Source organism: Panicum virgatum, chromosome 4N, assembly GCF_016808335.1.
Source record: "Panicum virgatum strain AP13 chromosome 4N, P.virgatum_v5, whole genome shotgun sequence".
NCBI classification, from domain to species: domain Eukaryota; kingdom Viridiplantae; phylum Streptophyta; class Magnoliopsida; order Poales; family Poaceae; genus Panicum; species Panicum virgatum.
The window spans coordinates 2,464,276-2,490,873 of NC_053148.1; the positions used below are offsets into that span (position 1 = coordinate 2,464,276).

The window sequence follows — 26,598 nt, forward strand, 5'->3', positions numbered from 1 at the left end:
GCGACCTTGCCTGGGTTCATTTACAAACTATCTCAACAACAGCGGCCCAGGTATATATTATTGCTTCCAATTTGAATGATAATGATGGTTCACTTGCTTTCGCATTTTCGGAGTTTAGGTATATCATATAAGTGGGGTTAAATTTCCATAAATATGTTTATCATGTTTTGTTTGAATCATGTGCAAGGTGTGTTCAATTCTTACCATGCGGAATGACAACTATCTGTTGCACAATTACCATAAAGTTTTTTTTCTTCTATTATGTAACAGTGCCAAATAAGAACAAACTTAATTTTGTTTTTTTCTTCAGAAATTGAGCTAAATGCCCAAACCTCTGATGGTCGAGCAAGCACTGAAACGGTATGTGTTTTCACTACAGAAAAGCCTTTCATTTTTCATCTTTACATGTGGACTATTTTGTTTGCACATTATTACAATCATTCTTTTCCATACAGGAGGACTCCTCCATCGATGATTAGACATTATTACAATTGGAGGTACTTATGCCTTTGACACTTGAATCTTCAAGGAATCTCCTTGAATAACTACCATTTGGTTTAGGCAATAATACGTACTAGATAAAAAAAAGGGAGTAAATTGCATGGAGGAGGTCCAACAACTTGTGAGGTCTGTGTGGATCTGTCCAAGAAATTAACAGTGGTGTAAAACACATCCACGATCTTGCTTAAGTGTACTGTTCTAGGTTCAGTCTGCACTTGGTGTACTAGCATTGAGGTGTTTTGTAATTCTCTAAACATGATAATCCGAATAATCACGTAAGACAAAATTAAGATAAGTGTAGGTGTGCTGCACATTGATGTTGGTTCCTGCTTAGTTCTTGCAAAATGGGCTGCATGCTTACAATGCAGAACAAAATGATGAAAGCCATAGTTTTGGTAGTTGAAATACAGAATTGAAACAACTACTTCACAATGTAAATATATTGTCATAATCTCTGAAGAAAAAGAGAAACAATTACTTCGGCTGGCTGTGGCTGGTAGCTGGTGCTGATTTGTTATCAGAGATGGTTGGTGGCTGGTAGCTGATGCTGATTTCGTGTGAGAAAAAACACTGCTAGTTGGCTGGTTGACAAGCCAACCGAACAAAGCGAATGTTGTATGTTGTTGTGGACAATAGGACAGCATCCTGTCCTTACTGAAGAGTCGTCAGTTCTTTGTCTTCTTGGTGTCTCTGTTCTTACTTTTCGCTGCTTTTCTCTTCCTGGCTGTTGCTACCTCTCAATTGTTTCTGTGGTGAGTGGACACTGCGACACATGCATCCTGATATAAAAGAAAGGCTCTGGCAATGGTGTTGCATGATCCCTAGGCACCTGGTTGATGACAGGTACAAAGTGGACTTACAAATCACCTAAGCAAATAGCTTCAGCTGAGTAATGACAGGTTGAAAAGATTCATCATTAAAATTGGAAGGTCCCCCATCCCCCACACATCTTGGCCGGTTACAGGTTCCAAGTCAGCCTTCCTGATTTTACATCTTTTCTTGTTATGCCCAGGGTCTTTACAATACACAGGGAACCTCTACACCATGCTTGGATACCTTCGATCTCCCTGAAAATCTTGTGGTTGCCGGCTCCTAGATTTCTTAGATCTATCAACCTTCTTCTCACGCACTAGTGGTTTAACCTCAACACCATTCATCTTCTCCCGGTGGGTCTTGTCTCGTTGGCATTATATATGTTGGGCAAAATAGGCAATCTCGTCCTTCAACTTTTGCTCTAAGGTCAAGTTCGTCCCTATACTTTTGAGAAGGTAAATTTAGTCCTCGAACTCTGGTTTTCGAGATCAATTTCATCCTCCATCTGAGTTGGGCATCCACGTAGGCACCCAACTCATCCAGACGCATCTAAAATGTCATGCGTATGCGTACCCCTCATTCCAATCAGCTCACCACCAGCTAACTCATTTTTATTTAGGTCACTAGTAAGTTATCTTATATTGTTCAACAGAGAAACATGCATTTACGTAATTGTTTGGCTCATCTGAGATTGTGAACATGGCGGCACAACCATGTCGACATGGAATACCTGAGACTTGCCAATGTAATCACAAACGTGGTTATTGTAATTAGTGGAGGCAGGCGTAGATTGTGTTCATCTTCACGATAGATCTGAGGTAGCACTCCTAGTGAAGACTGGGTAATTTTGTGTTGCAACTCTGCCTGGGGGGCTACGTCCAAGGTCCAATCGTCCACTCGCTCGTTCGCCCAATAAAAATTTTGGCGAAAACTGGAGAGATCATTATCAGTTCTGTATGTGCACGCACGGTGTGCGTTATCAGACTTGTCATTTGCATCGTATACATCTGTGTACTATGATTTGGTTCACTGCTCTGTCCATTAGCTGGTCACTCTGTCACTCATTAGGGGTGATGCAACCACAAATCGAAAACTGGTTTTATGAGCATAGAGTAACTCACATCCTACTTGTTAGCCTGCTCGTTTTAACTGGGTAATTTGATCTCCCCACATGAGAGTTGGAGGCCATATACTTAGTCTTATGTCTAGTTTATGTCCACCTAGACTGGCCTAATTTTTGAAGCCGTCACTCGCGATCGCGGCGCGTCGTACTCGCGACCGTGACTCGTAGCGAACCGGCCGGCACACGCGGCGTCGTCCGATACACGCACCGGCACCGCAGGCCCGCAGCCTGTCCAGAAGTCTAGTCCAAACCAAACCTGCACGCCGATGGAACTTGGAAGCCGTGGCCCGGACACGTCTCGCACGCGAGCCACTAGCAGCAGGGGCCAGGTAAACAGAGGCCAGGTCGCCAGGAAGAAGAAGCAGCAGCTTGGGCGGAATCCACATGGGAACATACTCACATACCCACCCGTTCTCTACAGATTTTTGAAGTTTGGAAAGGAAAATCAAGGTGCCTCGACGTGGTTAAGGTTAACTTAACCTCTGCTGCGTGCTAGCTACTGTGACTTGTAATCTACCACGACGACATGATGCACGCATCCATGTTCTTGTTCTTGGTCGATCAAATCAAGCCCAAGCGCCGGCTGGGGATCTCCGGGCGCAGAGGAAGAAGTTGCGAGACCCCAGATCCACCACCTTCTCCTCGGGCCTCAAACCTGACAAAATCCAAAAGATTGACAGATTTTAGGATGCCAAGATTACTGATTCTGAATTCAGAACGAAGTTCTTCAGGGGGAAAGAAAAAAATTCATATGACTAAGCTCGAGTTCGCGCACTCACTCTCGAGGGAGTACTTGGAGAAATGCAGCTCGAAGCCGTGTTGATCGGTCAGCCATGCATCTCTGATTGGAGCTGCAGTCGTCAACAACTGTCATGTGACTTGAGCATGTTCATCCGCAGATCTATGTAGAATATATTTCAGATATGGTCCTTGAGGACCTGATCATTTGTCATTTATATATGCAGCTCTCCTAGGTAGCTGTTTGAATTGTGCCGCCTGAAATTATTGATTGGCTCATCATCCTTCGTCCCAACAATTTTATATGGTAGTACACTGTGTGCACAAATTAATGTTTTTACACGTACAGTACCTATTCAGATTCAGATTCTGCATGTGAGAGAAACTAAAAAACATACGAGGAATAATAATCGTCCCTTTTTTTCCCACTATGATTATTCACCTCTTATCTTGGTAACACTATGGTTATATTCACATTAAACACATATCTTGGTAACTTGTAACGCGCGTCAGAATAAAGATAGCTAAATAAATAAAACTAATTAAGCTAGGCTGTCACCTCTGATGGCCAGTAAAGCTAGCGTTTTTAACTGAAATTACTACTAACTTCCTTGCATGATCTGGGCATCTTTCCTGCATCAAAAGCCGGTCTGCCGGTGCAAGTTACGTCCGTCCCTCCCTGTGTATCCGATACCGTCCACTCATTTTATTTCCAAGTGCTAGCTGTATATGTATGCCATGCCACGTAAGAACAACGTGCGCAAGCTTTACCATGTATGACCGCGAACAGTATAGCACGCTGTCAGGATCTGACGAAATTGGTGGAGACATTTAATAGTACTAAAAGATCACATATTATCGAGAAATTTTTACTAAAAACTTGCAATCACCACAAGCATGCAACAGTACCCAGTACTATATGAGAGCAAGTTCAGTATGGTGCATGCATATGGTTTGAGAACACATCTGATCGGCTTCCCCATTGGAGACTGCCGTATCTAGACATCTCTTTAATTAATTCACTCTGAAGTGATGCATGACGACTGCGTACCTCCTCCATTTCTTGGAAGAACTCCGTGTGGATCTGCCCATAGTACATGAATTTCTGTGATAGCCTTTCCTTACAAGCAATGTTCTGCAGGCTACTCTTCCGGCATGGTTCCTCAGCACCTAACATGCGCTGACCTGGCACCCTGCCTATGGCCACCGCGTCGCCGTCAGCCAGCACCGACCATACGAAAATCTAGAGAGCATCCATCCATGCTGCTAGCTGATTGCCCTGGACAAATTTGCTTTCATCTCTCTGTCATTTTCAGACCGGATTGCCAGCGTCAATCAATCAATCAATCAACCAAACTACGAACATATACTGCTAGATAGTAGCAAGCATGCATGGACGACGACGATGGGCTCATACAGTAGGAGTAGATCTATTGGCGTGTGCCAGACGATCGAGTACCTGTACCTACTACGTATTGAACAAGTGGCAGTTGCACCGGTATGGGGAACCATGTTCTTGGTCAACAGATACAGCCGCAGCAATCAGGGAAAAAGTTGCAGATACAGCAAGGAAAGTGCAACATAAAGTGCTGACAGAAAGAGCAAGAGAAGATTTTCTTTCTTTCAAGGTTCAAGCTTTCATCTCACTGCTGATGAAATGCCAAGTCTCTGGCAGCTACCTTGCGGTTTGTACTTGTATTACTAGTGTTCACCTCGATCACTCATTATTAGCTCGACATATTCTGCAACTTATGTTTCATTTACACTGAACTCACATCCTACTTACAGGCCTTTAGTCTCTTTACAAGTAAATAAAGGTTAAACAAACCCACACCCACACCCACACCCAAAAATAAAGTGGTAAAATTTATATATGGAGGGCCACAAATTTCCAGTGCTGCTTCGGTGCTAAGCCAAGGCAGACGGACCCTGGGGTCACGGCATAAAGGACAAATTGACCCCAGAGAAAGACTCGGCTCAGAAATATACAACCTCATCATCAGAAGCAGATCAGGTTGCCCCGATCCTGATCCCTGAGACTCAGTCAAGTGATGGCCACTTGCCCACTTGCGCGATAAGGTTGCCCTGACAGTAACCTCACAGGGTGAAGTGAAAGCTACAATTAAAAGCTGCTTTTATACCCGTGTCATAATCACCCAATAAGTAAGTAGTACGTCCACGCTGAATGTCCCCGTCGTTGCAACTGGTTGCAGCCCGCAGATTCGCCCTTTGCAGCGGCTGCGCCTCGCATCTGGTTGCTGGCCGTGATTTTCGCCCTTTGCAGCAGTTGCGCATCCATCTAAGATGGCTGCTCGCCGGGCCCATGGTGATCGCGGCAACGCTTCGGCCATGGCGTGAGCGGCAGCCGTGCGCACAGCAGCCGTGGGAGAGCTCGTCGAGGGCAGGTGAGAAAACGTAATGGCCTGGGCCTTGGGCAACGAAGCGTTCAGTTGGGAAAGAAGATAGTAAGAGCCAAGGGTAGAATGGTAAGTTCCGATAGCAGGTAAATAAAATTGAATAGAATAATGACCGCAGTGTTTTACAGCCAATTACCATGTTTATACGGTGTCTTTGGGCAAAGACATCTATTTTTGATGGTCTGTAGCAAAAACCACCATTTTTGAGTGTCCATCAGCTAATTTTTCCCTTAAGTTGGTGACGAGGTGACAACAGCAAAATATTGTCAGTTGTCACCCCGTAGCAACGCACGGGCATATACCTAATCACCCAATAAGTAGTACGTCGACGGAAATGGTCTCTAGCGGCACCTGTTGATTCATTGGCAAGTAACGGAACAACGTGGGGGTCCCACACGCGCAAAGATCATGAACAGTAACTGCCCAGAAAATGAACAGTAACTGCCCAGAAAATGTACAGGCGTCTTCGTCGGGTGTATAAGGACCGAGGAGATTATCGCTGTCAATCGACCTCTGCCCTTCATTTCACATGAATGCATTGCAGCCCAAGAGTCTCAGGCTATAGATGTTGATGGCAGGGATACCAATTTTCAGATGAGCCACAAGATGTAAATAACGCGACAGATCGTTTACTTACAGTGATATCTGATCAGATACATAAAAAGATTTCGATTTTTTTTTGACAACTAACAAGATTACGACTTTATTCCATGGTCCATGCACAGTGCCGTCTTATTGGTTACACCTGAATTTCAGGTTATTCACAGGAAACATACTGGAGGCAAATGCTATGTCTGGTGCAACACAAGCCTCGAGCATGTATATGTTTTATACATTGTTTGCGATAGCTCAGCTTGATCTCCATAGACACGAGGGAAGTAATATTACACCAAAATTGAGCAAACTGGAAGTAACAGTTGGCTCAGAAAAATATACAAGGCCAGTGGACCAATGGACGCCGTTCCGTCGTGCTGCTTAGAGCTCATCGAGCTCCCGTGTCCAGAAAAGTGAGATCAAGATTCCTGGGGAACTTCAAACCTCGAGGGTGTGTCGATTCCCATCATGCACATGAGTCCCGATATCAAGATGATAAGAAGCACTATCCCCTGTGACATAGTAGACAAGTGTGAGAAAATAATGCAAGTATTCAATGATTATTCTACAAGTGAGCCTGCTTTCAGAATAAAGCTAACAAGTAATGGAACAGAGTACAATTAACAGCTTACAACAAAAGCTCCTTCCAGAAGACTTGATTTGACTAGGCACTCCCCATCACATTTGCTCTGGCCAGCTTTTGTATCATTAATCTTCTTCTCTGCAAGATGCCTACTTAGTGGCAAGCTGGAAGGGCTCTCCAGTAAACCAGATGGTTGAGAAGCATAGAGAATCGTGTATTTAGCCCCCGAGTGCTCCAGTAACTCAACCAGCTGGGCAAGCAACTCTCCTGCCATGCCATTGTAAAAATATAGCTTTCAGCATTACAACTGAACGTGAAAGAATAGTACTAGGAGTCTTTAACCTAACCTTCAGATTTCACAAGGCGTCCTAATCTCTGGAAACCACCACTACAGAAGACAATTAGACCAGTCCGTCCAAACGGGTTCGCTCTCCCTGACACTACCAAGTCCTGCAACATATGTATGAGAAAATATAGAACAGAAGCAAAACTAGAAAAAAAATATAACAACTTACATTGATAGCATCCATGTTTGGATATTTGTACAGATCTTGACCACTTACAGTACACTTGTCTGTGTAGGTAATATCGTTTCTTTCAAAACCACTGTTACAGTTCGCAGCAAAGCCAGATAGCAATGAGCTCTCCAATTTCTCATCATCTGATGTGGAAACATAGGGGAATGCCATGGAAAAATTTGAACTTGTGAAGGAGAGCTGGTAGAAGCATAGTGATTATAAGCAATTGAAAATGTGGTGCTCCAGTCAAACAAACTGAGAGAGAGAGAAAACGAGTATCTATGATTACCTTCAATCTATCTGCTAAAGCTGGATCAACTTGGTTATCTTTAGATATGTCTGCTGATTGTAGCTATGGGGAAAAAAGAACTAGTCAATGGTCAGTGACAACAGCAGCAATGGCTGCCTTAGTAATAACTTCACAATATAGATGTAAAGGTGGATAATTTACTAGTTCTAGAGCTTTATGGAATCAACAAACACTATTTATTAGAAATATTGGCTTTTAATTTTCAAATTTATGCACAAGCCAGTTTTAAAAAGCATTTAAATCAAATAATACTCGCAAAAGCAGATTATCAAACCAGTAAATAGTAAATGAGTTTGAATAAGTACCGTTGAGCCAATAAAAATAACGGCAACATCAACATTCCTCTGAGCAGCCTCCCTTGAACACTAAGAATAAAATCAAGACATCAGGGAACTAATTTAACTTGTTTCGATGCAAGAGCTGATAATTTAGAAATTGCGTGTGAGCTAAAGTTTCGCCAATGGGAATACTTACAATAAAGTTTGACCAGCCACCTTCTGCAAGAACAGATTTAGCCAAACTCTTTGAAGATACAGTCTGATAGTGGACTACTTCCTTAGTATCATCAGAACGGCTGGAAGAAAAAGGTCGATGGAATGTAAGTAAATTCTAGAGTAGTGAACTGACATGTGCAGTTGTGCTTCCAAAAATAATCATTTGAAGGTACAAGAAATATTTAAGATTAGTTAATAAGTTAGGTTCGAGTCAGCAATTATGTGAACTGATAAGACACCAAATTAAAGCAGGGTATCACTGGATCTAGTCAGCATGTAACTGAACTCAGGTCAATTTATAAGACTGATGGCTAATTTGGAACATCAGCGTACTGGGAAGAAAAGTATGGCATCCATCATGTGCATAAGAGTCCAAGTGCAAAACATAACCTAGGTCCTAGGCAGCTAGGTTGAGTAATGGTCATTGGTCACAATGTATTGCTGCATGAATGTAATGTAATCTGATAAAAGAAACTCCAGAGTGCTGAGCCTTCATTGTTTTGTTTAATTGAACTCACAGCTTCAAATTTCATTGGGAATCATTGCAATTAGAGAGCAGATACGGTCCCAAATAATAAGAGCCAAAAGTAACCCCAGGCTTTAGTACTGCAGCATCAATAGTTTTGAGCACAAGCTACAGTATGCCACGATGTTCACTGCGTGACATCAAAGACAATTTTACCATTAGTTTTCCCACTTTTCATTTTTCAAAGGGTCATCGAATTTATGAATTCCCTAGGCCTGTATGTCAAGAGTCTTGAATTTTCAACGGTATGTTGGACGAACATCATTTTAAAAAGTAAATGTAAAAAATCGTCTGATGTAAATATAACATTGGAATGCAAAGATCAAGCTGCACTAAGCTGCTATTTCCTCCTGTAAGATGTGCTATGTTATTTCTACAGCACGGGAGCCGACAGACAAAGTTTAAGCACACAAAGTGGAGCCTTAAACACACAAGCTAATTATCACATTGATTCATGATTGAGCCATGGTATATACTACTTATATTTAACAAGGCGACACTGAACAAACTGCAATGAAGAAACTATACTCAAACAAAGATCAGGGAAAAAAATCATGTGTAAGACAACGCATTGTATACCAAACCATAAAGGTCTCTACTTTCTAAATGAAGCAGAGCAGCCGCCGGAACCCCAACATTGACACCACCCATCTCAATACCTCATCTAGCAGGGGATCTCATGGCACTTATTAGTGACGGAGAGATGAGCGGAACGAGTTACCCACCCGTAATTCTTGGGCGCCCAGAGGAACGCTGGCGCCGTGACCGGCGCCGCCGAAGCCACCTGAGCTGCGGCCAGCAACACCGCCAGCGCCGCCCATGCCGCCGCCATCTGATCGAATCGATTCCGGCCGACCGCCCAAAGAAATGAGGAAACCGGATGGCCAAAATCGAGGTGGGGGTACTGCGCACGGAGATCTTACCTTTTGGGCGGAGCAGGGATCCGAGATTGGGTCCGGGGTCGCCGCGGCCGTGATTTCTGAATAACGGAATCCGTATCGCTAATTCTGGTGGTGACGAGGGACAGCAACCGCGCTTTTTACTCGTGAGGGTGAGGCTGACGTGTGGGCCTGGAACTCAGTCTGAGCAGAGGCCGCTGCAGATGGCTAGCAAGTTGAATAAGGGGCTGTTTGGTTCCCTTCGGATTATATAATCTGAAAAGTGGCACGTTACCCTATAAAATCTAACGGGAGGTTGATAACGGGAGATAGGCCCTGTTTAGTTCCGCTTAACGAAAAAAGCCGTAAACAAAAAATTTTGCGAAGGAATTTTACTAATTTGAAATACTAAATGAAGTCTATTTACAAAATTTTTTTCATGGATAGACTGTAAATCGCGAGACGATTCTAATGAGCCTACTTAATCCATGTTTGCAACAGTGGTGCTACAGTACCATCCGCTAATTATTAATTAATCATGGATTAATTAACATCATTAGATTCGTCTCGTGATTTACAACTCATCTGTGCAAAAAGTTTTGCAAATAGACTTCATTTAGTACTTTAAATTACCTAGATTCCTTTGCAAATTTTTTTTGTGTTTACACCACATCGGATCTAAACAGGGCCATAGTGTCTTGCGGCACGTTATCAAGACAAGAGAATCCGGGGCGTTTGGTACACTATGCAGATTCTAGCTCCCGGATAATATAATCTGAAGGAAACCAAACGCCCCCTAAGTATAACTTGTTGTTTTTAGAAAAATACGATGCCACACTCCCTTTTACCCCAAAGATTTCATTTCCATGTCAAAATATTTTTAACTTCGGCCTATCAACATTTATGATATACTTACCTCTGTTATGGAATATTTTGTCATCTGCTAGTTTATTTCTAAAATAAAATGTGATAAATAAAAAAAGAAAAAATATTAAATAGATACACTACAAAATATTTTTCGAGAAAAACCAAAATTAACCTATATATTTTATGTCTTGTACTCCATTTATTTCAAATTGTAAGAGAAGCGCACGGTAAAGAAAGAGTAAAATGCATAAGCTACCAATTCTCGGAGCTGGCAGTGTGTCACTTAGATCCCAAACTTAGTAAACTAGGAATGCAGATCTCTAAACTTGGCTAGGATATTATCTAGGTCTCAAGATCACTCTTTAAGACCATCTCCAACTTATTGTCTAAAAGTCTTGCATATTCGCTGTTCCTCCACTTTTCCAACTATCCTCTTCTATCTACATTAGCACTATAAGGGGCGGATCTAGAGATGGCAATGGTTACCCGAAATCCGAGTACCCGACGGGTTTTACCCGATATAAAGGCGGGTATGGAATGACTTCTCCACCCGTGGGTACGTTAATGGGCACAATCTTATACCCGTCGGGTACGCGGGTGCGGGTATGGGTGCATACTACCCATACCCGCGTACCCATGGGTAATTTATATCCGGCTCAACCATACATTTATTCTACATAATTAAGCAAACATGAGTGTATATTGGGCTAAAATATGGTCAACTTTCATGTTTTTATGTCATTTATTATTTTCTTCAATTTATTTATTCACATTTAGTGATTTGTTATTTTAATTATGCCATTGTTTATTAAATTTGTGCTATTTAAACATGTGTGTTGTGAGTAGTTAATCGGATATGGGTTACCCGGGTTTTTTTACCCACGCGGGTACGGGTATGGGTAAAATTTCATACCCGTGAGCGGGTATGGGTATTCTAGCGGGTATTATTTTTGTTCGCGGGTCCGGGTATGGAATGGCAATACCCGACGAGTATTTACCCGTTGCCATCCCTAGGCGGACCTAGGTCTAGGGTTTCCTGGTCCGTCGTGACACAGTCCTGACATGTGGGACCCGTTTGTCAATAATAAATCTGACACGGCCTCTAGCTCTGTTCGATCCCAGCCCTCCATGTGGCTCGGTGCGGCTGCCGTCAGCCAGGTAACGGCGCAGCAGGTGACCCACGCAAGGCCCGCTGATGGTGCGGAAGCCGGCACCGCAACGCGCCGCAGCCGGACCGACAAAAGAACGGAGCCTCTGCGCGGAGAGTCTTTTTTCCACCATCAAATTTTCGTCCACCACACCACCACGGCGAATTCCAAGCCAGGTTTATATGTCCGAAACGTCGTCAAGTCTCAAGAGCTTGCGGTGGCGCGACAGTGGGTACCCGGGCCGTGTCCCTCCCTGTTGCGTTCGTCCCAAGTCCCAACGCATCCATTCGGAAACATTGCGGAGCCTCTGGGCGTGTTTGATATCAAGACTGTGCAAGGCCTGGCCAGCGAGCCAGGCCCAGGCCAGCCACGGCCCGGCCTGCGGTGCACAAGTGCACTTATTTGATTTGCATGTAGCATTTGGGCTAGATTATTACTTTTCTGTGTTTGATTCACAGCCAGCAGCCTGGCCCAACCCCAACTACCATCAACTACCAAAACGAGATGATGTTTGATTCCAGCCAATCCAGCATGGCCCATGGATTCACAACTCAACATATTTCAACAGCAACACATGAAAATAGCAAAGTTCATATGATCAGGTCTGAAATAATAGGCCTCAGATAATTACCCAACATCATCGGCCATTTCAAAATAACAACATTGAGTTGGAGTTAGAGTTGACCAACACCAGTTTTCATCATCACACAGTTATCATCAACCGAACATAATTAACAGAAGGAGCACCAGCAGACAGAAGCAACCAACACAGAAAAGTAGTAAGGACATTAGATGATGTGATATGAGATTATGAGAAAGGTAGTAAGGACAGTAATGATTTGCCTCAGATTCAATTTGCCTTTTCATTTAGTCTATTAACTTGGAGCATAAGGGACCTAAAAAGGTAGGCAATCTGTACAGTCATGAAGGCCATGAGAGCAGTGACCAACATCCAGCCCAGCAATCAAACACGCCCCAAGTATTCATATGCCCAGATCCTGACAAGTTACTTGGGCATGGATGTTATTCACGGTTCGATGACCGTCATGAAAAATAGTTTCATCATATGCCTAGTACCTCAAATGTTGCCCCACTAAGGTCCTTCAACTTGGCTACCTTAGCCCACTTTTGTTTCCACTTTCTCAGATGATTGTACACCTGAGTTGGACTAACAGCCACCCCACTGTAGTCCCTAAGAGCCTTAGCTACAGCATTGACATCCTTATCTTTGTATGTCTTGTCAGTCCTAGACCCCTCAGACACAATCTGGGCCATCCTCATTAGGACAAAACCAGAAGTGTTGTTATTCCACCTCATGGGTCCTTACTGTCCTACAGCAACTGCAGGCTCACCATTAGGTGGTCCCCCATCCAGGTCAAACAAAGCAGGTTGTGCTGGCTGACCAAGTGCCGCTGCACCTTGCATCAAGGTAGCAGCAGGTACAAACGCAGCATCGACATCACCATTACTAGCAGCCATCCTACCATTGTAAAAGGTACAGAAGCAATGAAGCACAAATAACCACTGTAAAAGGTACACAAGCAATGAAGCACAAATAACCACCGTAAAAGGTACACAAGCAATGAAGCACAAATAACCAAATTGCAACATGGTCTCAGACATAGCATTGTAAGACTACATCAACAATCCACCACACATTAGTTCCATATCCAGGGTCTACCAAATTATTTACACATCCATGACATACAAGTAAATCAAGTTCTAGATGTCCCCCCTAGCAGCCCACATAGCATTGCAAATCTCATCCCTAAGAGTCACCATGGTAGGTGAGTCTAGAGGCACCTCTCCCTCATCATCCTCAGGCAGGTCACCATGAAAACCTTCATCTACTGGTACAATCTCATCTAGGCCAAACCCAATGATCCAATTGTGCAGAATGCAGCAAGCCAGTATAAGCTTAACTTGACTTTTGTACTTGTGGAAAGATTTGTTGTCAATAATTCTGAACCGACCCTTAAGTGCACCAAAGGCCCTCTCAACTGATACCCTGAGAGAGGAGTGCCTAAGATTGAATAGCTCTTTTGTAGTGGTGGGGTGGTTTCATTGTTTTATTTAATTGAACTCGCAGCTTCAAGTTTCATTGCAATTAGAGAGCTGAGATGGTCCAAAAATAGTAAGAGCCAAAAGTAACCCCAGGCTTAGTACTGTACTCCACAAATTAAGGGCATGTAATAGTTTCGAGCACAAGCTATAGTATGCCACAATGTTCAATGCACCACATCAAAGACAAATTTGCCATTAGTTTTCCAACTTCTCAAAGGATCATCGGACTTACGAATTCCCTAGGCCTTAAGTCGGAGTCTTGAATTTTCAACAGTATGTTGGACGAACATGCATTTAAAAAAAATAAAATGTAAAAAATGCACAAATTAAGCTGCATTAAACTGCTATTTCCTTGCAGTAAGATGTGCTATGTTCTTCCTACAGCATGGAAGCTGACAGTCAAAGTTTAAGCACACAAAGTAGAGCCATAGACATACAAGTTAATTATCACATTGATTGTGCCATGTTATATAGTATATACTTATTTAACAAGGCAGGCGACATTGAACAAACTGCAAATGAAGAAACTATACTCGAACAAAGATTAGGAAAAGCTTCACGTGTAAGACAAAGCATTGTATACCAAGCCATAAAGGTCTCTACTTTCTAAATGAAGCAGAGCAGCCGGAACCCCCAAACATTAACACCACCCATCTCAACATCTCATCTAACAGGGGATCTCATGTCACTTGGTGACGGAAAGATGAGCGGAACGAGTTACCCACCCGTAGTTCTTGGGCGCCCAGAGGAACGCTGGCGCCGTGGCCGGCGCCGCCGAAGCCGCCTGCGCTGCGGCCAGCAACACCACCAACACCGCCCATGCCGCCGCCATCTGATCAAATCGAGCCCGGCCGACCGCCCAAAGAAATTGAGGGAACGCGATGACCAAAATCGACGTGAGGTACTGAGCACGGAAATCTTGGAAAAGTCGTACCTTTGGGCGGAGCAGGGACCCGAGATTGAAGATTTGCGCTGCCCTGCTGCCTGCGGGGTTGGGTTCCCCCTCTCGTCGCCGTCGGGGTCCCCGCGGCCGTGATCTGACTGAATGACGGAATCCGTATCGGTAATTCTGGTGGTGACGAGGGACAGCAACCGCGCTTACTCCTGAGACTGACGTGTAGAACCGGAACTCAGTCCATCTTACTGTGTGACGTAGTTCGTGTTGTAATAAATAGGACTGTAAATGCAAGCAGTATATGGCTATCAACGTTGAAAAAAGGCCAGAGAGACCGAAAGACGGTCAATAAAATAATTTCATTATTTTGAGCATGATATTCGGGCAAAGATATTCTAGCAAAGAGCTCATAATAAATTTCCTAGTGCATCATCTCTGAGAACACCAAATTTTTTTTAGCTCAATAGCCATATTAAACATATGTTTAACGTACTCACTATGTCCACTTTGCCATCATAACCTGAGGAGATCAATTCTTTAATACAGAATAAATTTACAAAAATGCATTCTTATGTAGTTGTGAAACTCATTAACAATCAATTCTCTATTATTTATTTTATCAAGAAATACTCTCGTCAAGCCAGTCGAGATCAAATGATTAATCATCATTTTGGCTAGTCTATTGAATTTTTCCCATTTTTCTGAATTTGCCGTATACTCCCTCATCTTATCAATATAATTATCATATATTGCGGAGAGAGTAATTGAGTTATCCTCATTAAACGGATAATCAAGGTCCAGAACCTTGATTATTTAATTTGTACCTTCCTGGAAGGAGGCTGGTTTATGATAAGTTTTTACCTGAGAAAAAAAAACTATGCACAGCATGATGGGTCCAAGTGAATAAGTTATGTTTACCAGAATAATAGTATTTCATTGGGTGATCAGATTTGAATTTGGTGCTCATTTTATCACATTCTCTTGTGATTCTGTCTATTAGCCACACGATGGGGCGAGAGGGATCGAAGGAGGGATGCAGAACAGTTTCGATTGAATTTTTTAATGCAGAAATAGAACGATCTTTTGTGCTGCTCTAATTGATCAACTTTGTTAATTATCAGAGCTGAGTTGAATTCAATGAGATTCAGCTGTACATGTTGGGTCTCAATGCTCTCGTATGCACCTGATACTTTGAACTTGCAATAAATGAAGTACTGAACTATATAATATAACAGATACTTTGGCTCTTGAATCATCACTGATCGTTTCTTTTGCAGGCTGTGCCCAAATGTGATGGGATGGGAGCGACAACAGAGCTGGAAGCGGAGGGAAAAAGTTGTGCAGATTTTGACCTGCGAGTTCTCCTTATTGTCCCTGGGCCTTAGATCGACCCAGTGTCAAATGTTATTCGTTGACTCCATCCAGATCGCTTGTATCTAGTCCCACTGAAATGCAAACGTAGTAGTACTAAAATGCTTGAATCAGTACGGGAAGGCCATAAGCAGTGTTTGAAATGGGAACATGAGCTGCGTTTGGTCCTATCACTTCTCTGCAAAAATCCCTATCCATTCCATCCGCATTATGTTAACTTTGCCTTTTTTTTCCCCTTCTCATTTCTTCTTCCTCTGCTCTTATAAGTCTCTAGTCTCTGGATTGAGAAAGCCTAGTTTTGTTAATGGACCAATTCGTTGGCATATCACTGACCAATTTGATATTCATCCTGTACTGAAATACATCTGTGATCTCGAAGCACCAACTCGAGTGGTTTTGACCATACATACTTGGTACTATATCAAACTGATTGCACTGACAAGAAATATTGTCCTGCTCCACATCATTAACAGGCTAGGAGTGCATATTATCTTGTTAAGTGAATAATGTACAGTAGCTCGCTTTGCCATCAGAGATTAGCAAATACATCACTCTTTGTCGTTACTGATAGTAACATGTCGTATATCAATAAAACAAGACAATGATGGGCGCCTTCAATATAATGCCTCGTGAGCAGCAAGAAAAAAAAATAAAGATGAAATTTTGCATCTTGTTTAGTCTTTCAATACTGAAGGCGATCGAGTTAAACAGACAACAGTATTTATTTTCAGGTTACAGAACATGTATCTATCTATTATCTATAGAAGAAGCACAGCCCCGGGCTCTGATAGATTCAATTCGGACAGAGTTGCAGCCACGTCTAGGTAGCCGGCCTCTTCTGGCTCTGGCGTGCTCGATCTCCTGCTTGCTGCTCGTACTAGCTAGTCGTCTTCGTCGTCATCGTCATCGTCGGAGTCATCGTCATCCTCGGAGTCGTCATCTTCCTCTTCCTCTTCATCTTGCTGCGTGGGCAGTGCGTGGCGACAGAGAGGGCAGACATGGTTGACCCGGAGCCATCTCAAGATGCAGTCCTGATGGAAGGCGTGGGCGCAGGGCATGGCCCTGAGCGTGTCCTCGGCTCCGAACTGCTGCAGGCAGACGGCGCACTCGGCCGGCGGGACCCCGGCCGCGCCGCCGGCCCTCCTGACCTCCGGCAGGCCCCGGACGGCGTCGCCGGAGGCGGCGAGGCGAGCGCGCTTGCAGCCGCGGCGGCTGCAAGCGTCGTCTTCTACCTCTACTTCTCCTTGTTGTTCACGACGAAGCGAGTCACGGTAGTCGCTCAAGAGCGCGTACATCCTCCGGCAGTACTCCTCGTCGCTGAGCTCCTCGTAGTCAGTCGTCTCCACTTCGTACGCCCGGCCTTCCACGACCATCTCGACGCGGGTCACCACCCGGCGGAAGCGGAAGCCATTGGCATCCACCACCACGTTGGGATCGGGATCGGGATCGGAAGCAGCTGCAGGTTCCTGATCCATCTCCCAGCGGAACCTGCGCCGGCCACTGATGACCGGAGGAGAAGCAGACATGGATAGATGGCAAGCTGCCTGGATCGATCTAGCTAGCGGAGGGCGATCGGGATCGGATCGAATCGAAGAAGAGGAACGAGCCAACCTCAGTTACCTGACTGACTGATGGTGAGAATATATGGATCTGCTGCCTGCCTGTCCCGGCTCCCTGCGCATCCCTTTATTTATTCACAGACAGACTTGATAAGAGTTCGTTCGGAACTCTAAACCGAACAGGAAATTAAACCGACGTGGAAAAGTCCGGTCGAGCTGGGATCGGGATCTCTGGTCAAACGCGCGATCTACTGTACGCAGGAAAGCAAGCTACAGTAGGGTAAACACAGTTGCGCCTAGCCTAGCGGAAACCAAATCAACTAAATCGATGCCCCCACTGGATTTGTACAAAACGAAGTCAAATGAGACCAGATCAAGCCAGCCAAACGGGAAGGAAATCCAAATGTGATCAGATCTAGAAAAGCCGTACTTTAGTCGACTCTAGATTAGATTTCCAACCGAAGATATATACAGCACAACAGTAACTTCATCACCCAGTTGGTCAGAACACAAGCATATATAATACTGTCTAGTCAGATGCAACTACAGCAGGCCAGCCAACCTCAACATAATCCTGTTCGGTGTTTACTACCTCTAGTTGATGGGATCTTAGGCAAAAGAACTCAACGTATGGACCAAAGTTGAAGTTGACTTCACAGTTTGTCTCATTATATACAGCTAGCATGTACAATGACACTTGGTTCCTTTCTTGAATGTGTCCTTGAAGCAGTATGCCTGCATATGCAATAACCGTGTAATATTGAAGCTCTCTGAACAAATAACATGATGGATGAAAGAAATGTGAATCCATAGGTGCAAAAAGGCAAAATAATTAAATAATCATTATCAAGACACATGATTTCTCATTTCTGCATACAAAAACAATAAGAAAAAGAGTAAAATGCATGATCTTCCGAAATGCACATCCAGGTCCATTAACTAATTAATCCTACTGCTACGCCACCATCCAAACGGTGCCAATTGGGCTTATTTAGCCTACGTGGACATACTACTGGGGCCAGCTGGTTGTCGGGTGCTCCACGCGCCGCCGCCTGCCCCACGTGTCCACGCGCGACTGCTCGCCCTTCCCGGTGCGGCCGCTGCCGCGTGCCCATGCCCACTCGCCGTGCCGCCGCCTCCGCCCCGAGCACCCGCGCTCGCCGGCGACCCGCATGCCCCTCCCCGTCTCGCCTGTGTGGTTGCCGCCGCCGCCAAGTCCCGTCTGCTCACCACACAGCTACCGCCCCACTGCGCCCGTTCCCGAACACACGGGCATGCAAAGACAACAGCGGCCATAGTGGATACTCTTGTAAGAGGCAATTTAGAGGATTATAGCTTAGGGAAACGGTGGAGCGGGCCGAGCCTGTTGCGATGCACACGCTAAAGGAGGGGGAGGGGCAGTGGAGAAGGCGGGATATGAGCTCTCTGGTGGCCCACCATTGCGGATGGCATGCGTGTGGAGCGAGGCATGGCAGGCGAGCCGGGGAGGGGCGCGCTGGGCCGACGGAGAGTGCATGCATGGGTGTACCGGCGGCGCGATGAGCGAGCGTGGTTGCACCAGGCGAGCGCAGCGCGATGACGGGCCGGCGGCGGCGACGGCCACACTGGCGAGCCAGGTTAGGGTGAGCAGGCGTGGGCACGTGGGGCTGGTGGCGACGTGTGGAGCAGCTGGCAACCAGCTTGCCACGGAGGCATGTCCACGTAGGTGAAATAAGCCCATATGCCATCGTTAGGATAGCGGCGTAGTAGTGGAATTAGTTGATGGATCTAGATGTACATTTTTTAAGATCATAGGTCTGGATGAAAATGCTGGATAAGTTCAGGGATGTTGATGTGCACTTTGGAAGATCGTGATTTAGATGGGAACGTGGAATAACCGTCGTACATTTCACTCTAAGAAAAATACCCTTTTTATTGATGCTTGAATGAAGAAAGATAAAATTATTATTTGGTAGGGATTATTTCTTATCTTCTCATCTGATGACACTGATTCGATGTGACTGCGGAATGCAGACCGATTCAGATTTGGGGTTCATCGTTTCAGCTTTTACCTGTCACCCTGTTTGTTTATACAAAACTAATCCATCTATCCGTAATCCATGAGTAGATGACTGCCAGCTACTAAAACAATATCCAAACCTTGAGGTTACTCTGGTCGTAATAAATGGTAAGTTCTGAACTGAAAACTATCCTATTGATCTCCTTTGATAAACTGTATTCACATGGTTTTTAATTTTCGAAGTCCTCCGAAACAAAATTTGATTTCAGGAGAGGGTCGCGCTAGTGTATTCATCTCTTTCTCAAGAGGTACTTAAATTTCATCATGGTTCTGCACTTCTGCTTAGAATTTTGTTCCTAGTGAGGTCCTAGGAGAAATTATCAATGGTTACTTGCGTTATCATCTTACAAAAAACATGGTCATTGGATATTTGAACACACCAGATGGTAGCTCAGTGTCAGTTGCTCGCAAGTTGACAATCACTAAATAGTTATTGATGTGCTTTCTTTTTACCAATCTATGCGAGTTAAAACATTGGCCATATATACTAGGCACTCCATGAATTAGGTTAGTTGACATGATATTAACCGGCTGTGTATTAGATTTATTTTAATGGAGAAGATTTCTTTTCCTTTCTTTCTTTCTGTGTTATCTGTCAGGAAAACATAGGTGCTTTCCACTGCCAATGTTGTGGATCGAACATCTGCTTAGAGGCCGTTGCCAATCGGGCCGCGGACATCCTTCTACAAGAATTAGTTTAACTTAGGTCGTGATTTTTTGTCTACCGGTGTTGTAGCTGTATATACTGTGGGGAAACGTTTTATTCTTACACAATCAGTAGTTACCCTAACTGCTGATAAGATGCCCTTAAATCATGTTAATTTATTCAGCTTCGCCTTATAATTTTCCTATCCTTAATGTTCCTTTGATTTTTGCAGTTGTAATAAGAGATATTTTACGGTGCTTGGAATCAATGATAGACGTTCATTAGTCATGATCTAATGGTTATAAATAAAGAGGAACCAACTGGAAGGAACCAAAGTGGTGGACCGGAACCAAAAATTGGTGGTCCGGAACCAAAGAAATGGTAGACCGGAACTCAAAAATGGTGGACCGGAACTCAAAACAACATGGAGGAACCTGAGTTCCTTCCAAGCACCATAAAAAATCTCTTGTAATATTTGTATCATTAACAAACTCCTTATGTGTGCATATCAGAGATGATTCCTGTCAAGAATTTTCAGCGAGCAGCACCTCTTGATTCCCAAATAGAAGGTTCTTTCTTCCCACCTGCTGATGGCATAACCGTGGTCAACACGATAAGATTGAGCACTGCAAATTTCCAAATTGTTTTATTAGTTGATCTATTGGTAATTGGTCATATTAGTTACTAGTGCTTTGGAACGTATCGGTTTTCTAATGAGTGATGACACTCTGACACTCACCAGGTCATAATTATGTAGATGCGGAGAACACTCTGGAGTAAGAGTCTGAAAGAGGGCAGGCCATGGGCGCGTAGCCAAAGCAAGATGCTTTATGCAGCATCAAGGAAAAGGCCGGAGATTTTGTAGAGAGATAGCGAGAGGGGGAAACACCACACACTCATTGTGGGGGCGACCTTTCATATATATAGCCGATACGGCTTGATGTACAAGTAAGAGTCAAGTAGACTTAGAGTACAAGGCAAGTCAAGTAGACTTAGAGTACAAGGCAAGTCAGCTATACATATCTCTAATACCCCCCGCAGTCTGAGCGGGAGGATCCCGGACGCAAAGACTGGATCTAAAATCAGTAAATAACTGTACAGGCAAGCCTTTGGTCATAATATCCGCGAACTGGGGAGACGACGGAACGCGTAGCACACGAACCTGTCCCAAAGCCACCTGGTCGCGGACGAAGTGAATATCGATCTCTATATGCTTCCTGCGCCGATGATGTACTGGATTTGCTGTCATGTATACAGCACTGACATTATCACAGTAGACAATCATCGCCGAAGATAGAGGCGCATGAAGCTCCTGAAGAAGCTGCCGAAGCCAGCATGTCTCAGCCACAGCGTGCGCCACAGCATGATACTCGGCCTCCGCACTCGAACGAGAGACAGTAGTCTGTCGTTTGGAGGACCAAGACACCAGGTTGTCGCCGAGGAAGACACAATAGACCGAAGTAGATCGCCGAGAGTCTGGACAGCCTGCCCAGTCTGCATCTGAGTATGCAGTGAGGGAAGAAACTGGACCAGCACCGATGTGCAAGCCAGTAGACAGCGTACCCTTCACATATCGCAAGATCCGCTTGAGCAACGCCAGATGAGGCTCCCGTGGATCGTGCATGAAGAGGCACACCTGCTGAACAGCGTAGGCGAGGTCGGGGCGCGTTAGTGTCAAGTACTGAAGGGCACCAGCCAGACTCCGATACTGGGTGGCGTCGGCCACCGGAGCTCCATCTGTAGCCGACAGCTTGGCATGAGTGTCCACTGGTGTCGACGTGGAGTGACACTCGGCCATGCCGGCGCGCTGGAGGAGATCCACCGCATACTGTCGCTGAGACAGAAAGAGGCCATCCGACGAGCGTGTGACCGAAATCCCGAGGAAGTGATGGAGATCCCCGAGATCGGTCATGGCGAATTCGGAGTGGAGTAGCCCTGTGAGCCGGCGAAGAAGATCCGTCGAGGACGCCGTCAAGATGATGTCGTCGACGTAGAGCAGCAAGTAAGCAGTGGCAGCACCTTCTTTGTAAACAAAGAGAGACGTATCCGTAGCCGAGGCTGCGAAGCCAAGGCCACGAATGTATGTGGCGAAATGCTGGTACCACGCCCGAGGTACCTGCTTGAGCCCATATAAGGACTTCTGCAAAAAACAGACATGATCAGGTGCAGTGGGGTCGACGAAGCCGGGCGGCTGCTGGCAGTAGACCGTCTCGTCCAGATGACCATGAAGAAAAGCGTTCTTCACGTCCAGCTGGTGTATAGGCCAAGCGCGAGAAGCGGCGATGCTGAGGACGACCCGAATAGTGGCCGGTTTGACAACCGGACTGAACGTCTCGTCGTAGTCGATGCCGTACTGTTGTGAGAACCCGCGAACGACCCATCTTGCTTTATGGCGAGCAAGAGAGCCGTCGGAGTTGTACTTGTGCTTGAAGATCCATTTGCCGGAGACGACGTTGGCACCAGGTGGTCGAGGAACTAGGCGTCAGGTGCCATTGTCAATCAACGCCTTGTACTCGTCCTCCATCGCGGCACGCCAATTAGGATCGGCCCTAAGAAGAGGAAAAGGACCAGGAAGACCAAGGCCAAGGTGGGAAGGAAGAAACCGAAAACAGATGATGCACCTCCACAGGCTACAACATCAGCACCAAATACTCCTAGAACTAGAGCTGCAGCTCATGCAGCAGCACAGGCAGCTGAGGCAGCTCAAGAAGCAGCACAAGTAGCAGAGGCAGCTCAAGCATCTCAGGTTCCTGGACCACTCACAAGGAGGTAAGTTTGTTTGTTTTGTTAATTGCACGTTATTTCAATATTTCAATATTTATTGTTGCTATAACCTAACCATTTAACTGCCAATCAGGAGGTTGGCACTGGATGCTCCAGGACCTTCACAAGCTGTGGAGGAGGTTGCAGACTTGGATGATCCACCACCGCTTGAAACAATACCAGCACCAGCCAAGAAATTAACTCCCAAGAAGAAGCAGCTAGCTTCAAAGATCAAGAAGGCAACTCCAACTAAGAAGTCCAAAAAATAGATGTGTCGGCTGGGGGACCTTATTTTGTCTCTTTTGATGTGAACATGCATGTTGATGGCCACTGAACCTTTCTTTTGTGTTCCGGAAGTTGTAATGTCGCCACTGAACCTTTCTTTTGTTGTTTCCAAATTCTGAATTTAAGGATGTAATGTGGTCGTGGTGAACTGGACATGGAACTTGTGAACTTTGATGCATGTTTTTTTATTAGAATGTGTCTGCTTGTTGTCAATTCAAATGAGTTATACTGAAATGAAACCTGAATCATCATTCTGGATAGATAGAGTTGCAGACAATTTCCATTGTTCCACCATAGGAATTGCAACAAGACATACAGACATATTTCTACTTGAGCACATAGATTGTGGTAACAACCACACACACACACACACTATAAACACCAACATCTTCACTGTCCTAGCTAAACGCTCCAATTGTGCTTCAACTCCAATGGCAGTAGCTATGTTTCCTGCCTTAAGCCTCGAAACAGCTTCATCTTCAGCCGGACTAACTGGTTCTGCGTCTTCAAGCACAGGAATCTTCCCCATGCTCACAAGCTTCTCAAAGTACTCCCGTTGCCAGAAATAGAACCCACATCTATCAGGCGCCTACACCACAACAACAAAACGGATTTCACCAAGAAAAACCCTAAATGTAATAAAAAATCAAATCAAACATGCACAAAATAACTTACCCCAATGATATTTCTTGGGCACCTGAAAAACACACGAACATAGTTCTTCTCAGTCCAAGACCGCAGCTCAATGACCCGCTCCAGGCCACATTGATCACAGCGGATCAGGGGAAAACCGGTCTCCTTGCCGAAGAGAAGGGCCCCCTGATCTGCTGTTGGCGCACTACCCCTAGAGGCCGCCGATTCCAGGCGACAGCGCGACATGGCTGAGGCGAGCTAGAGCGGAAACAGGGCTAGCAGAGCGGCGGAGAACAAGCGAACAGAGCGGCGGCCGTGAAGGGGATGGGGATGGGGACGGGTTTGGGCTAGGTCAACCGAGCGCACGGGTACGGGGGTCTTTTTCCCCTCCCCGTCCACGCTGGCCGTCCTACATGGAGCGCCACGTCGACGAATTTGGCAAAAAGATGATGAAATCTTCTCTCTCCAGTGGCAAATATGTAGGGGCATCCGTAAAACTGGCATTTGAATGCTGGCCAACCGTAAGAATGGCAAAAAATTAAGGGTTAATTGGTTCTATACCATTACAATTGTCACATTTTTTATATACACCATTACTATTCGCGATATCCGAAGAGTACCATTACAATTTCATTTTATTCAAAATATGACATTACATACCCCTCAACGTGTTTATAAATCTTTCATGACCAAATTACCCCTGTCCCTCCCAGTTCAGTGTCCATGACCCCGACGCCAGGTGCGCGTCCAGCATGCCCATCCACCACCACGGGTGCCACGACTCCCGGTCACCGCGCCGCTGAGCAAGGACACCCGTCGGGGACCTGGAGCACGCCGCCGTGTGCTGGTGGTGGTGCGCCCCGCACTTGCGGGGATCGTTGCTGGCGGCTATTGAGGTCCAGCAGGTGACCGGAGCCAGCTACGGAGTGCCTGCACTCGTGAAGCCCAGCACCACAGCAACCTCAAATCGACACAGCTGTTAGGCATTGTTGTCGATTTGGACATCAAATCAAGCTTTGGTGAGGTCACCAATTGGTTTCTGAGATGCTCTGGTAATTTTGTCGATTCCGCCGGACAGGAAGCCGGTGCGCCCTATTCCGCCGCAGCAGCAGCACCGCGGCCGCGCTCTGCACAGCGCCGGCCGATGGCGCAGGGGGCTCGCGGCGAGCCGGGGCGCGAGCGGAGTGGCGGTAGCAGGCGGCGCGGCGTGCGGGGCGCACTGCGTGGGCCTACAGAGGATCTGCGGCGTGCGCAGAGGCGGTGCGGCACGCACGGGCGGGCAAGAGTGGTGTAGCAGGGCGGCGCGCGTGGGGGAGCCGGCGAGGCGCGTGCGGTGGCCAGCCAGGTGCCGAGCAGCGCTATGGCCCGACGTTCACTCCGACGGGTACTCCGGCTGTCGATGATGTGGGAGAAATGAGATAGAGATGGGAGGTTGGTGAGTTTAAAAAATACCATTGAAAGATTGAGAGTTGGAAAAATACCATTAAAAGATTGCTCCGTTATTGATACGTAGCATTCACGTTATCTCCCACATTAACTTAGAACTCTTGCCTACTGTTCATCTTAGGTCGCGCCCTCCATGGCGCTGCTTGTGCACACCCATGTCTCCTCGCTAGACGACGGCGGCGGCTTGCTTTTCTTGGCCGCGTCCTCCCTGCTGGCGCTCCTCGCACTCCCGGTCCCCACGGTTCCTGCAGCTGCACGCACACCCCGCAGTCCTCCACGTCCCCGATATCGTTCGAGCAGCTAGAGGAAACGTTGAAAACAAGATCGATGGAAACTCCAATAAACTAATTCAGATTAAACCAATCATGCTGATTCACTTCCTACGCACTATAGATCGAACATCTGGAAGCAAGATTGGTGCGAATTGATCCCGAACTAGCCCTCCTGGCTGCACAACTAATCGAACTTGCCTTTTAGCCGTGAGCTCTGCCGTCGCCTGTGGGCGGGAGCGTGAGCTCCGCCTGGGCGTGCGCGCTGGAGCCGCGAGCTCCGCCACCGCTTGTGGGTGGGAGCATGAGCTCCGCCGTGAGCGAGCAATCTTCGCGGGGGTGCTCAGACACGCGCGAGCCAGCTCCGACCGCGCGGACCTTCACCGCCACCACACATGAGCGAATCGCGGGCAGGTGAGCTTCGCGCCGCGGACGAGCTCGGCCGCGTAGAGCTCCACCGCTGCCGCGTGCGAGCAACCTTTGCAGGGGTGCTCCGCCGTCTGTGTGTGCTCGCCGGAGGCCGGAGGCGGAGACGAAACAGATGCAACGGCGGAGGTGCGGTGATGGATGGGGGAGATGAGTGGAGTTCCGGGGGCTCCTATACATCAAACGGAAGATGGATAGGGCTATTACCTTCCAGCCCACTAACGGCCCACTGTTCACCTTCTCCGCCTCCGACGGCGGCTGGCACCGTTCCGCCCGCCCGGCCGTCCTCCACCCCGGCCGGCGGCTCTCGCCGCCGCACCGTCCGCCCACCACCCGCCGCTGTCTTCGAGCTCACCCTTCCGAACCTTCTTCTCGCCCCCGCCGCCGGCCACCGCCCACCGCCCACCGGGGATCCAACCCCGCCCAGCCGGCGGCGCTCCCGCGCCGCCTCGCCCTCCGCCGCCGGCCGAACCACCACCACCGCCTGTCCTACCGCCGCCCCACGACCTCCTCTAGGTCCGCCGGCCATTGGAGCCTCCCCAACCCCCAGAAACCCGGACCCTAAAGGCCGCCGGCCTCGACCACTACCCCGGCCGGCCGGCGGCCTCGCCGCCGGCCGCTCCCCCCACCTCCCGCCCCCAGACCCCAACCCCCAACCCCCAACCCTAACCC

General features: G+C 46.6%; 2 protein-coding genes and 1 long non-coding RNA gene across 4 annotated transcripts; all 3 read right to left on the bottom strand.

The window, feature by feature from the left end:
• Positions 1-6,264: 6,264 nt before the first annotated feature.
• On the bottom strand, positions 6,265-14,637 carry LOC120670213. 2 transcript variants are annotated; one of them, XM_039950277.1, is made up of 9 exons: positions 14,509-14,637; positions 14,300-14,406; positions 8,072-8,171; positions 7,903-7,962; positions 7,577-7,639; positions 7,285-7,485; positions 7,117-7,219; positions 6,819-7,036; positions 6,265-6,698 (listed from the first exon to the last, which is right to left on the bottom strand). In XM_039950277.1, the coding sequence occupies exons 2-9, from the start codon at positions 14,404-14,406 to the stop codon at positions 6,606-6,608; spliced, it is 945 nt and encodes a 314-aa protein (XP_039806211.1). In that variant the 5' UTR covers positions 14,509-14,637; the 3' UTR covers positions 6,265-6,605. The 2 variants fall into 2 exon arrangements, with proteins under 2 accessions (XP_039806211.1, XP_039806210.1); XM_039950276.1 differs by lacking the exons at positions 14,300-14,406; positions 14,509-14,637 and adding exons at positions 9,343-9,449; positions 9,541-9,702.
• Positions 14,638-16,721: 2,084 nt separating this feature from the next.
• LOC120670410 (E3 ubiquitin-protein ligase RDUF2-like) lies at positions 16,722-17,315 on the bottom strand. The gene has a single exon (XM_039950495.1). The coding sequence runs from the start codon at positions 17,313-17,315 to the stop codon at positions 16,722-16,724; it is 594 nt and encodes a 197-aa protein (XP_039806429.1).
• Positions 17,316-23,386: 6,071 nt separating this feature from the next.
• On the bottom strand, positions 23,387-26,118 carry LOC120671357. Its single transcript, XR_005673610.1, has 3 exons — positions 25,267-26,118; positions 23,828-25,178; positions 23,387-23,741 (listed from the first exon to the last, which is right to left on the bottom strand). It is a non-coding gene; the product is annotated as an uncharacterized LOC120671357 (long non-coding RNA).
• Between the last annotated feature and the right edge of the window lie 480 nt (positions 26,119-26,598).